We start from the raw sequence: 13,533 nt of genomic DNA on the forward strand, positions 1-13,533 counted from the left end.
GGACCAGCAGTTAGCGTAATGGCTATGTCGCTGGACTCCCACGTAGTTGACCGCAGTTCGCGTCCCGGACCCGGTGGCTTAAAACTCACGCTGGGCGTGTGTGCGTGCGTGTCTTAGATCCCAAGAGGAGAATGGAGGAGAAGGGATTGCGGCATGGCCATCCCCCCTGGGGAGTGATTTCTCGCTTTCTGTCTCTCTGTCTCTCTCTCTGTCTGGCGAGCGCACACACCCTATACTGAAAAACCTCTCCAAAAACAAAAAAAAATCCCAAAAAACTAGACGGGAAAGATGTTGTCCAAATCAATCCAGCTTCAGAGACATTCTATTAGTGACAAATGCCCCTTCCCCAAAAAGCAACAATGAAGTGTTCTGTGTGCTAACAACATAGCTTAAAAAAAAAAAAGGTAAAACAAAATTATGCATTTTTATAAAACTTGATAAAAAATAGTATTTCAAACTGTACAGTCACCATAAGTACACAGTTATCAAAAATGCACACACTTCCCTTTGCATCTCTAGCACCTTCAGCTTTCTGTGCCCGGTCTGTTTTGGCATCTCCATTTTCTGCAGGGTTATTCCCATCCTTGCCAGCATCAGCTTTTCCCTTTTTCCCTTTGGGCACCGTCTCTCCCTTCTTTGCAGGGGCCTTTTTAGACTTGGGCTCTGGCTTTGGAGGAGCAGGTTTCACAGACAACCTTGCAGATCTTCTCTGTGGTTTGTCCTTCACCTTGGCTTTATCTCCTTTAGCATCCCGTTCAGCCTTTCTCTTGGGCATCCCGGCTGGACATGCGGGATGCAGCAGTGCACAGGCTTTGGTCAGTCCGGAGGTCGCTCTCGCCTCTTCTTCTTCACACTGCTCCACTTATTAGATTTTAAAAGTTATCACTTGAGAGCATCTGATGGAATTTTATACCTTTGAATTAGGAAACAACAAGAAAATCATGCTTCTTAAGTTTTATGACTTATGAAGAAATAATATTCTAAATGTCTGATGTTTATTTTAGACATTTGGGTGATATAAACGACAGTGGAGAGAGAACCAAATAGTGCTTGCTAACGCTCATTGTACACCTTTGTAATATAGACGTTGACATTTCAGAAAACGTTCAGCTGGTGGCTGACCCACTGTAGAACTGGAGATTACTTTGAAGGCCAGAATCATTATTATTATTATTATTTAGAGAGATTTTTGATATAGGGTACGTGTGCTTACTGAGGAGACAGGGAGATGGAAAATGAGAAATTACCCCTGGTGGGATGGGCACGCCACAATCCCTTCTTCATTCTCCTTTTGGGATTTTGGGCATACATGCACGTGTGTCCAGTATGAGTTTTTGGGTTTTTTTTTCTTTTTAGGTTTTTGTTATAGGGCACATACCTCGCCAGAAAGACAGAGAGATAGAAAGCGAGAAATCACCTCCCAGGGGGATGGCCACACTACAATCCCTTCTCCTCCATTCTCCTCTCGGGATCTTGGGCACACACAGACTCACACATGCTCGGCGTGAGTTTAAGCCACCAGGTCTGGGACTCGAACCACAGTCAACTACATGGGAGTCCAGCAACATAACCACTACACCAACTGCTGGTCCCCCAGCATGAGTTTTAAGCTGCCGGGTCTGGGACTCAAATCATGATTGACTACATAGGAGTCCAGCAGCATAACATTATGCCATCTGCTGGTCCCAAAATTATTATTGTTATTAAAGAATTATTTATTTCATCTTATTTATTATTACATTTTAAAATTTGACTGGAGAAAGACAGAGAGAAAGGGAAAGTGAGAAAGAAAGACACCAGCTCCAGGACTTGAACCATGGTCAGCCAGGTGAATGTCCCACATCTTAGCTACCATGCCATCCCAAGGGCCAAAATTCTAATTTGAGATCTAATGGGGGGATGGCCATGCTGCAATCCCTTCTGCTCCATTCTCCTCTTGGGACTTTGGGCATGCACGCACACACACCCGACGATATCAAAATTCTTAATCCTTACATCTAAAATTTGTTCCTTGTGTAAACTGAATTTACATGGATGAGTGAGCATATGGACCTGCTCTTCTCCCTGCTGGCTTTCCTGGTCATATAATTAGTGTTTCATTCTCATTTCCCATTAAGTTATGACAATGCAGAGAAGAATGGGGCATTTGAAATGTGCAGTAGACAGACACACATTTCCAAACTCGCCCTATTTACAAGTATGCCTTTCCTTTACCCAAAACCCAAGTTTCTGTACTGTGCTTTATAACAAAATACATTTATCCTTCTCTATGTAACAGGGATAAGCAGTACTCTCCCCCCCGATGAATACTTTATAGTAGGTAGAATGAAAAGCATGGGCCATTGGGTCAATCATTTTAGTCTGCTTTGTTCTCTGCTTATGTTAAGATGGTTTGATTTATATCTATAAATGAACTAAATCCATTTCCTGATACATTAGTATTCTTGGAATGCAGCTGCCCACTTAAAAAAAACGTTAGTAGGATTTCAGAAGAGGTTGCTTTCTTGGTATTATTTACCCCTTTGTAACCCATTTGTGGATGTTTCCGTTGGTAGGATATGGACTTCAGATCCTTCTTTTTCTTCTCTCACACATTTTAAATTTCTGTTATGGTTGGTTTAGTGCTGTACAGGGTTTTATATTTTAATATCTCTGGACCAGCAGATGGTGTAATGGTTACATTGCTGGACTCCCATGTAGTTGACCATGGTTTGAGCCCCGGACCTGGCAACTTCAAACTCACGCTGGGTGTGTATAAATGCATGCCCAAAATCCCAAGAGGAGACTGGAGGCGATGGGATTGTGGTGTAGCCATTCCCCAGGGGGTGATTTTTCGCTTTCTGTCTCTCTGGCGAGTGCATGCACCCTATAGCAAAAATCTCTCTTGAAAAAAACAATTAATATCCCAGTGATAGGAAGAAAAAAGGAACAAATATTTTATCTATGTATTGGGTCATTGGGAAAGCCATAGTTCCTTTTTGCACAGAAAAAAGAAAAAAGACATCGTGACTATCCTCATAACCTAATAATAATGCCAGATGTAGGGAACACTGGTAGCACTAAAGGCAGATGTTTACATATTTTGCAAAGCATTTCAAAGTTCCTAGTCAGGTGTCCTTTGTAGAAAGTTGGGAATTAGACAGAAGAAAAATTTAGCATAGGACAGAAAATTCTAAAGCTTACTTTGGTTAATTTATTTTTATGCTTGAGATTGAAGCAGTTTATCCATTCATGAAAAATCAATAAAATAAACTATATTCTGTTTAAGCAGTCACAATGAATTGGAATTTCTCTAAAATTATCCTTTTAGGGGTTGGCAGGTCGCATGGTGGTTAAAGGTGCCAGATTCCCACATGGCCGACTGTGTTTCAAATCCCAGACCTGGCAATTTGCTTTCTCACTTTCTTTCTCTTCTCTGGTCAAATTTTAAAAAAAGTAATAATGATGATGGGACCAGCAGTTAGTGTAATGGCTATGTCGCTGGACTCCCACGTAGTTGGCCTCGGTTCAAGTCTTGGACCCGGCGGCTTAGACTCACGCCGGGTGCGTGTGCGTGCGTGCCCAAGATCCCGAGAGGAGAATGGAGGAGAAGGGATTGCAGTGTGGCCATCCCCCTTGGGAGGTGATTTCTCACTTTCTATCTCTGTCTCTCTCTATCTGTCTGGTGAGCGCATGCGCCCTATAGCAAAAACCTCTCCAAAAAATAAATAAATAAATAAATAAATAAGTAATAATGCTAACAAATAGAATTAAATAAATAATTTTAAAAATTATCCTTTCAAATATTCCTTAAGAGTAGAAGTATAATAAATGTCATTCCCCATTTCTCCTGTGTCCCTTTCAATTGTTCATAATGTCTCTGAATGGAGAAACTTTATTTTTATTAGTTTTTGTTTTCTTTTGAACTGCCAGAGTGGACATGCCCTCACTAGAGAGAAGGAAAGGGAAAAATCACCTCTCAGTGGGCCTGGTCATGCTGCCGTCCTTCTCTTCCATTTCTCCAGCTTGCCAGGATTTAGAGTATGCACACACACAGGATTCATACTGGGGTTGTCCATGTTGGCTCTAGTTCCCTAACCACTATGCTATGGGGTCAGTACAAGAAGTTCTTTGTTTTTGTTTTTGTTTTGAGACATTTTTGTTAGAGATAGAGAGAAAGAAACTGAGAGATGACCCCCTGGGAGGATGACCGCACCACAATCCCTCCTCCTCCATTCTCCTCTTAGGATTTTGGGCTTGCATTTACACACACCCAGTGAGAGTTTCAAGCCTCCAAGTCTGGGACTCAAATCGCATTTGGCCATGTGGGAGTCCAGCACCTTAACCACTATAACGCCTGCTGCCCCAAGAAGCTCTACTTTAATTTTCTATTTTGTTATTATCAAATCTTAATAAAAATTTTCACTGTTTGGTAAATATTTGATCCTTCCATGGTGCAAGTTATTTGGCTCTACACTACAGCAGCATTTCGATGAGGTATAGTGTTTTCAGTAGTGTTTGCTTATATACATAATGGAGTAACTGGGTTGGCAGTAAAGCCGTATTTGATGTTAGCCTTGCCTGGATTTAGGCATTTTTAATCTGGCTGTGTTTAGCAATTTTTAATCCCACGTTAAAAGATTGAAGACTAGAGAATAAAGCATATGGTTAGGAAGAGACAGTGTCTGTGTCAGAGATTAAATTAAAACTCCGGAAATCTGATTTAGGGTAGGAAAAGTGAGCAGTATGTGCTCTCCTCACAGCAGGGGTCATCCCGTTCCCCTTGGGCAGTATCTGGTATGTAGCAGGTGTTCAGTGAATAAATAAATGTGTGTTTAGTGCATGCCTGAATGCCCCCTATAGTCAAGGTAATGAACTGTCATACCATGCGAAATGGAAAAGCTTCATTTTATGTATTTACGTTTTTTTTTTTATTTTTATTTTTTTAAGAATTATTTTATTTTACTTTATTTATTATTATTATCATTATTATTTTCCAGTTTGATCAGAGAGAGGCAGAGAGAGAGAGGAAGTGAGAAAACAAGCCACCAGGTCCGAGACTTGAACCGTGGTTGGCCATGTGGGAGTCCAGCGCCCCTATCCACCATGCCACCTGCTGGCCCCCGTTTTCATTTTATTTAATAACTAAGATATGGACACAGGTACACTGGGATAGTCCTGTAAAATAAGTAGCCATCTATTTGTGATAAGTTTTTTAAGGTGTTTTTTTTTAACATTAAAAGTAATGCTTAAGGTCTGCTGTTGATTTTTTTTTTTTTTTAAGTCTAGAACATAAATATAAAAAGAAATGAGCTTTCTTACATAATCACGCTGCAGTGGATCAGAACGTTCTTTCTGTGCACAGCACAGAGAGCAATACCTGCACCTCTTGTTTGAAGATTGACCCCAACAGCCTTCTGTGGCAGTCTCTCCCCCATTACCTAGCTCAATAAGTCTTCTATTAAAATTGCTCAGTGGGGACCAGCAGTTAGCGTAATGGCTATGTCACTGAACTCCAACGTAGTTGACTGTGTCCAGGTTTGAGTCCTGGACCCGATGGCTTAAACTCACGCCGGGTGTGTGTGCGTGCATGCCCAAGATCCCGAGAGGGGAATGGAGGAGAAGGGATTGTGGTGTGGCCATCCCCCTGGGGGGTGATTTCTCGCTTTCTGTCTATCTCTGTCTTTCTGGCGAGTGCATGTGCCCTATAGCAAAAACCTCTCCAAAAAAAAAAAATTGCTCAAGTTAGGGCCAAGAGGTGACATGGTGGTTAAGGTGCTGGATCCCATGTGGCTGACTCTGTGATGCAAGTCCTGGACCTGGCAGCTTGAGAAACACACTGAGGGCATGTACATGCGTGCCCCAGTTTTTTATTTTTAAGAATTATTTTATTTAATTTTACTTATTTCTTTTAATTTGACCAGAGAGGGACAGAGTGTGTGTGAGAGAGGGTGGGGGGAGTGAGAATGCAAGCTGCTAGGTCCGGAACTCAAACCGTAGTTGAGCATGTGGGAGTCCAGCACCCTTAACTGCCATACTACCTGCTGGCCCAAAAATCTTGAGAAGAGAATGGAGAAGGGATTGTGATGTAGTCATGCCCCAGGGTGGGGGGGGACGATTTCTCACTCCACTCCCCTTCTCTTCTATAAGCTCAAGCACCCTATAGCAAAAACTTAAAAAAAAATCTTGCTCAAGTTAAATACTGAAAGCAGACCTGAGGTACAGTAGGTGGTGTGGTGATTAAGGCGCTGAATTCCCATATGGCTGACCTCAGTTCAAGTCTCAGACCTGGAGTCTTGAAACTGGGATCGGGTGCATGTACATGTGTGCCTAGAATCCTGAGAGAAGAATGGAGGAGGAGGGGTTGTAGCATGGCCATCTCCCCAGGGGGTGATTTCTCACTTTCTGTCTCTCTCTGTCTCTCTGGCATGTGCACGCACATTATAGCAAAAATCTCTCTTAAAAAAAAAAAGCAAAACAGAAACAAAAGAGAGAAGTATTTCATTAAAAGCTTGAAAAAAATCCTGAAGTTCTTAAGATGGTGACTCATGTTTATTTTATTACATAAGAAGATTGGGGGGTTCAGAGAACCAGCCGTCCGCCCGTTTGTTAACCTGCAGAGGCCCTTGTGTGGAGTCTGCAACACACAAGTTCTTGCTAAGTGGTGCTCACTGTTCAGACACCCGACAGCCAGCATTCTGCTAAACCACACTTGCGCAGCATGTCTTCAGAACCACCCACGTCTTTGTCAGCTTTTTCAATTCCCTTCCTCTGGGGCCTGTTTTTTCCATGCTGCCAGCAATCTCCTTCTGTTATTTGGAAATTGATCTGATTAAAATGTCACTGCTGCCAAAGAGGTGTACATAAGAGGATTTTTACAGAGGATAAGGGATGATGTGATTATTTTAAAATATCATTCCTGCCAAGGGGACTGCATAACAGTATTTCTACAGAGAGGAATGAGAGCCGCAATGAGAGTTTCAGGCGTTTTGGCATCTCGAGAGCTGGGGAGGCCTTGGGGATTTACAGCAGCAGTCCTTTCCCCAGAACTCGGATCATATGTCGTTGACTGCGTCTTGTGCTAACAAGCACACCTTTTCTTTCTTTTTTATTTATTTATTCATTTTAAAAATAATTATTTTATTTAACTTTATTTATTATTATTATCATTATTATTTTCCAGTTTGATCAGAGAGACACAGAGAGAGAGAGAGTAAGCGAGAAAGCAAGCCACCAGGTCTGAGACTTGAACCATGGTCAGCCATGTGCGAGTCCAGCACCTTTAACCACCATGCCACTTGCCAGTCCCAAACACACCTTTTCTGATAATTGTTCTCTCAATCTGCTCCATTAAAACTGTCTCATGTCATATATGTGTCACATGTCATATATGCAGGTTTTCAGTTTATATAGCTTCCCTTCCCCACCAGCTAAACTGAGAGCTCTCTTGAGGTCTGAGAACCTTCCTCATGTCTTTGAATCCCTGTTACCTAGAAAGTAATAGTGACAGTATGGGTTGGTTATATGAATAATCCAGGTGGTACATCGTCAGCTTCTTATAGTACTGTTTCTGTTTTTAGTTTTTGCTGTAGGGTGCGTGCACTCACCAGAGAGACAGAGAAAGAGAAGGAAAGCGAGAAATCACTCCCTAGGGGGGATGACCACCCTGCACTCCCCTCTCCTCTATCTTTCCTCTTCGGATTTTGGGCTTGTATGAACATGCGCCCAGCATTGTTTCTCAAGCCATGGGGCCTGGGGCTCGAACAGTGGACTTGGCCATGTGGGATCCAGGTGCCCCTGATTGTACCCCTCTTTTTAGTTTCATGAAGCTTTTTTTGTTAACTTTTCAACTTTGATAAAGTTATGAAATAATTCTCCCAAATCATAATTGTGTGAAAGCCAATTAGAAAGGAAGAGATCCTAGAAGATAAGAGAGAAGGAATGTAAATAATTCAAATTATTAAAAACTGATCGGGGCCAGCAGGTGGCATGGTGGTAAACTGCAGGACTTTCACATGGCTGACCAGGTTCAAGTCCTGGACTTGGCAGCTTGCCTTTTCACTTTCCTCTCTGTCTCTTTTTGTTCAAATGAAAAATAAGTAAATAAATTTTAAAACCCTGATACTTTCTGCACTTGCAATTGGATCTTTCAGGCTATAAGTCATATAAACAGTTTTAAAAAGGACTATTTGTTATTTCATGGTTTATTTTAAATTTGAATGTTATGTTATCATCTGGAGAATTCTTTGATGTGGATGTGTTTCATATTCTGATTACATTTATACTCACAAGAAATTGGTTTTATTTTCTTTTTAAAGAAAACTGAACTGAAGAAAATGGTATTTTATTCAAGAAGATTACTGGGCCTGGATGACCTCAGGATGAAATGGATTGTGGTGTTCGCAAGAAAGCTCTTAGTTTGTGATGATTACATTTCTTTCCATTGTCTGGCAGTTTGGTTTGTGTACATATATACATACACATATTTTGCACTACACAAATGACATCGTTTTAAGGACTAATATTGCTGATACTTGAATAATCAATCTCAACTAGGTTATAAGTAGCATACATAGATTTACCCTACCCTTGAACTTGAAGGACATTAAATTATTAATTATTGTTTGGTAACACATTTACCTGATTATCTCCCATAGAGAATATAAGCTGCTTTTCTAAGGTACAGATAATGAGATCAGATTTCTAAGTGGGTATTTTAAATTTTCTAAATTAATATGAGGAAGAATGCAAACCAGGAGTGAATTTCAAATGACATTAAAGCAACTTTTACATCTTAGTCACAGAATTGCCATGCTAAATGGTAGGAAACTACTGGAAGGATCTTCACTTTCACTTTGGGGACTGCCCATTATCTTTCGTGGGCATTCACAGCTGTGAGTTTGGTGTTGAGGCATCATTATTAAAATCAGAGCCCTGTGTACTAATAGAGCCCTCTGTATTATGCTTAGTTTTTACAAATGATTCACAGGACGGACAACACCTGCTGAAGGAAATGAAGAATGGGCTTCGTATAGATTTAAAAGGGTGTTCTGCACCTGCAGATGATTAATAAGATTTTTATTGAATCATATACATTTATTCTTTCATAATCATTTTTTTCTTTAACTGAGGTAGGTTATCTAGTGTCTGCTTCATAGGGTGCTTTGAAATATAAAATGAAAACTTATTTATACTCTTTTTACAAAGATCAAAAGGAAACACATGAAAATCACTTTTCTGCATCTGGTAAAACTATAGAGATTGGACTCTTACCTCTTTGTGCCTCAGTTTTTCCTTCGGGGTATAATATTTGCCATATACCTACTTCATGTGTACTGGAAGGACTTGCAAGCTAACAGGCCATGTGCTTCCATCTGAATAAGGCATGCCCAGCTAGTGGAAATTTAAGTCCCTTCACCCCACATCTCACATTTAGAGCAAAAAGGTCTAATTTAGACCCCTGAAGGTTTTGGGAAATCATTCTTCCTGTATATCTTGCAAAACCTCTTCTTTTAGGTGCAATTTGTTCTTCAAAGATTTTGTTGATTTGAAGGCAAATGTAGAAAATAATTTCTAAGCATTCTTGATATGTATGATGAGTTTAGCCTCATGTAGTTTTTTTGTTTTTGTTTTTGTTTTTTTAAAGAAACTTGGTAGAGGGCATGTGTGCTTGCCACAGAGAGACAATGAGAGAGAGAGAGAAAGAGGGAGGAAGGCCCCTTTCAGTGGGGTGTGGTCATGCTGCAGTCTCTTCTCCTCCATTTCTCCACTATGTCAGGATTTGGGGCATGCACACACATACATTCAGTGTGTTTTTCAAGCTGCCAGGGTCAGGTTCAAACCACAGTCAGCATTGTGTGTTCTGGCTCCCATTTTAACCATTAGGCCATGGGGCTGGTCCCAGGACAGAGCATTTTAAATAAGAGGGAAAGAATTAACCCATCTCTAATATATGAGGGTTATTTTTTTGTTTGCCTAATGAAAAGTATGTAAGAATACAGTTTGCTTCACCAAACTCTTGTTTTCGTCATTTTTTGTTTCTGTAGCCTTGATATTTTTATTTTTTAATCCCATGTTGATTAAATTGTGTACATCTAAAGGGATCTACTATTTGCTTTTTAAAAATGGTCCTCTATTTATGTAGGGAATAAAAATAAAGCAAGTAACTGAATTATATGTAAAAATAAAGTCAGACCTATAGATCAGGGATTATTTTTCAGAAATTAGGTATCAATCTGGTATTTCTGGTATTAGAAAATGGTGTCTTTTCCCTTCATACATAATAAATAAAATGCAAATTAAGAATGTAGCCATTGTAATTCATTACAGATAGTCAGGGGTAACTAACTCCTAAGGATAACCATTCCTATTTTGTTCCAAAGTCTTATTTTATAGTTTGAAAAGCACTTTGCACACAATTCTTGTATATAAAAGTAAAGATGTAATTATAGGGTATAGTGATACTGCTTTGTTTAACAAGAACCTCATTTTAAATTTTAAATTGACAGCTATGGTATTTTTTTAATGATCAACTTTTCTGTTTCTTTATTGTAAAACTAAGTTAAAAATAAAAGATTAATGAAAAATGATATGGTTTTTATTACTTGTTATTGTTAGTGCATTAAGAATTAATGAGAATAAATAGTAGGAATTCATTTAATCATGACTCTTTCAAAATTATATATATGTTGCTAAAACCCAGAAACTAGGATAAATTTTAACTTATTTAGTTATCTGGTTATGAATATTAGTATCAGTAAGAATCTTATACCAAATACATAGATTCCATAGCCACTCAGAGTGCTTCCTTAATCAACCAATTTAAATACATACCATTGATCTTAGGTGCAAAATGGTGAGAGGTTTTTTTTTTTTTATTTTATTTTTATTTTTTAAGACAGCTGTTTGCTATGGGGCACGTGTGCTCACCAGAAATAGAGAGAGAGAGAGACAGAAAGCAAGAAATCACCCCCCAGTGGGGATGACCATGGCGCAATCCCTTTTCTTTTATTCTCCTCTTGGGATCTTGGGTACACATGCACATGCGCCCGGGGTAAATTAAAGCCACTGGGTCCAGGACTTGAACCACAGTAGGCTACATGGGAGTTCAGTGATATAGCCATTACACTATCTGCTGGTCCCGAAAGGTTTTTTTTTTTGGAGAAGTTTTTGCTATAGTGCTTGTGCATTTGCCAGAAAGACCAATAGAGACAGACAGAAAGCGAGAAATCACCCCCTAGGGGGATCGCCACGCTGCAATCCCTTCTCCTCCATTCTCTTGGGATCTTCCGCATGCACATGTGCCCAGTATGACTTTAAGCCACCAGGTTCAAGACTCGAACTTCAGTTGACTACGTGGAAGCTCAGCGACATAGCCATTATGCCAACTGCTGGTCTCAAGAGAGAAGTTTTATTTATTTATTTATTTTTAGGGTTTTTGTCATAGAGTGTATGCACTTGCCAGAGAAGAGACAGAAAGATACAGAGAGAGGAAAAGTAGTAAATTACTCCTCAGAGGAGATGGCCATGCCACAATCCCGTCTCCTATCTTCTCCTCTTGAGATTTTGGACATGCATGCACATGTGCCCAGCATGATTTTCAAGCCACCAGTTCTGGTCCACCATGTGTGAGTCCAGCACCTTAATCACCATGCCCCCTGCGGGCCCTGTTTTTGTGTTTTTAATGAACATGTATAACTTGTAACTTGTGATAAAAATGTATCATTGAAGATATCAGATTCTGGGGCCAGCAGGTGGTGTAGTGTTGGGGCACTGGGCTCCCACATGGCTGACTGTGGTTCGAGTCCTTGGCCTGGTGGCTGGCTTACCTTCCCTTTCTCTCTGTTTCTTTCTGTGAGTATACATGCCCTATAGCAAACTTAAAAAATAATAGTAAGTAAATAAAAATAATTTAAAAATAACAGATTCTGTTGTAATATTAAATAGAAACCCAGCTGCAGGGGTGACCAAATAAGTTTTTTTTTTTTTTCCCACATGCAAGAAGTGCAAAAGTATCACATCCCGATCTGGTAAGGTGCTGTCAGGGATACGGGCTCCACTGTCTTTTTGTTTATGGTCTGTAGTGGGTAGCCGCTGTCTTCAGACTTGTGAGACGACTGTGGTATGTAGAGATTTAATTCCTACAAAAAGCAGGCAGGCAATTCCAAGTTGAATTTTTTGTCTGCTCAGGAAACTTAACTTTTTTGAAAGTCTTACACATCCCCCCGGGAGATGGCTACATGGCAATCCCTTCTCCTCCATTCTCCTCTTGGGATCTTGGGCATGCATGCACACACTCCTGGCGTGAGTTGAGGCCACCTGTTCTGGGACACGAACCGCGGGCGACTACATGGGAGTCCAGCAACATGGCCATTATGCTAACTGCTGGTCCCTCTAGTCTGCTTTTGATACTTTGAAGGGAGGCTTTGATTTCCTGGATTATGGCCTTCGTCTGTAGCAGTTCCACTTGAGTCTTTTTTATGGTGTGTATTTCCTCTTTCAGGTCATGCAAGAACTTCATATCCTGGAAGTCATCAGGTCCTTTCTCCCGTCTCTTCTGCAATTCATTCTCTCTCTTCTCTTCCATCTCTGTTAGCTTTATCACTATAAATATTCTAAATTCTTTATCTGACATTTCCGTGAGTTTCATTGTACTGTCTGAGGATGAAGAAGAGTTATTCTTTTCCCTTGGAGGAGGGGTATTTTCTTGCTTTCCCATACTTTTTGTGGTCCTGCGGTGACTTCTGGTCATCTGATGGGTTGTGCATTTCTTCCTAATTCTTAAAGTTCAATCTGAAAGTTCAAAGGCGTGCAGAAGGTCATTTGCAATCTCTCTTCCATTCTGTTTTTCATTCTTTGTGCATCAGATTCAGTGGGAATTGAGGAATAGTCTGTCCCTAATCATATTCAGATATTTGGATCCTGTTCACTTGGACCTGTCTAGATACTTAGTACGTGGAGACTGAACAGCCAAGGAATAAAGATAAAGAAAAAAGAAAAAGAATTAGAGAAGAGAAAAGAAGAAAAAATAAAATGAAAAAGAAAAAAAAAACTTTATATTTTAATTGTAAAAAGTAAAAAATGAAAATGTAGCAATATTTCACAGCTCAAGTTCGGTAGCCATCTCATGATAGGCCTGGGTTTATGCCTTTTCTAAATGGAATGGGGAAAGGCACAAATTAACACAACAAAGGAGGGGCTTGAGAGCCCGGAGAATATTTTACATTAAAAAATAATTTAAAAATTGAAAGACACAGGTAGACACAGAGAGACACAGAGAGATGGAGAGAAGGATACAGAGGTAGCCCTAACCACTAGAAATGAATCTAGAGGGAAGAGTATCAGCAGAAAATTTTCATTTTTAGTCAATAAAAGCAAACTTTCACCACTCAAGTTCAGTAGCCATCTCAGGATGGGTCTGGATTTGCACGCATATATTTAACAATATAGTTTTACACAAGATGTTAAGAGCACTTTATGTTTTACAGAAGGACTTGAAACATACAGACTATGGTATGAATATGCTATTCATATTCATACCATAGCACATCCAAA

At 40.0% G+C, this 13,533-nt stretch overlaps 1 protein-coding gene across 12 annotated transcripts in view; it reads left to right on the forward strand.

Moving 5' to 3' along the window:
- Positions 1-9,612, forward strand: part of ACBD5 (acyl-CoA binding domain containing 5) — a 66,572-nt gene extending 56,960 nt beyond the window's left edge. For all 12 annotated transcript variants that reach the window (XM_006139740.3, XM_006139742.3, XM_027768414.1 and 9 more), the window contains one exon: positions 8,298-9,612. In XM_006139740.3, the coding sequence (XP_006139802.2) occupies positions 8,298-8,310 (13 nt within the window). In that variant the 3' untranslated portion in view covers positions 8,311-9,612. The remainder of the gene's footprint in view (positions 1-8,297) is intronic.
- The last annotated feature ends 3,921 nt before the right edge of the window (positions 9,613-13,533 follow it).

The sequence above is a fragment of the Tupaia chinensis genome, unplaced genomic scaffold (assembly GCF_000334495.1).
Source record: "Tupaia chinensis unplaced genomic scaffold, TupChi_1.0 Scaffold000001_1, whole genome shotgun sequence".
NCBI lineage: Eukaryota > Metazoa > Chordata > Mammalia > Scandentia > Tupaiidae > Tupaia > Tupaia belangeri.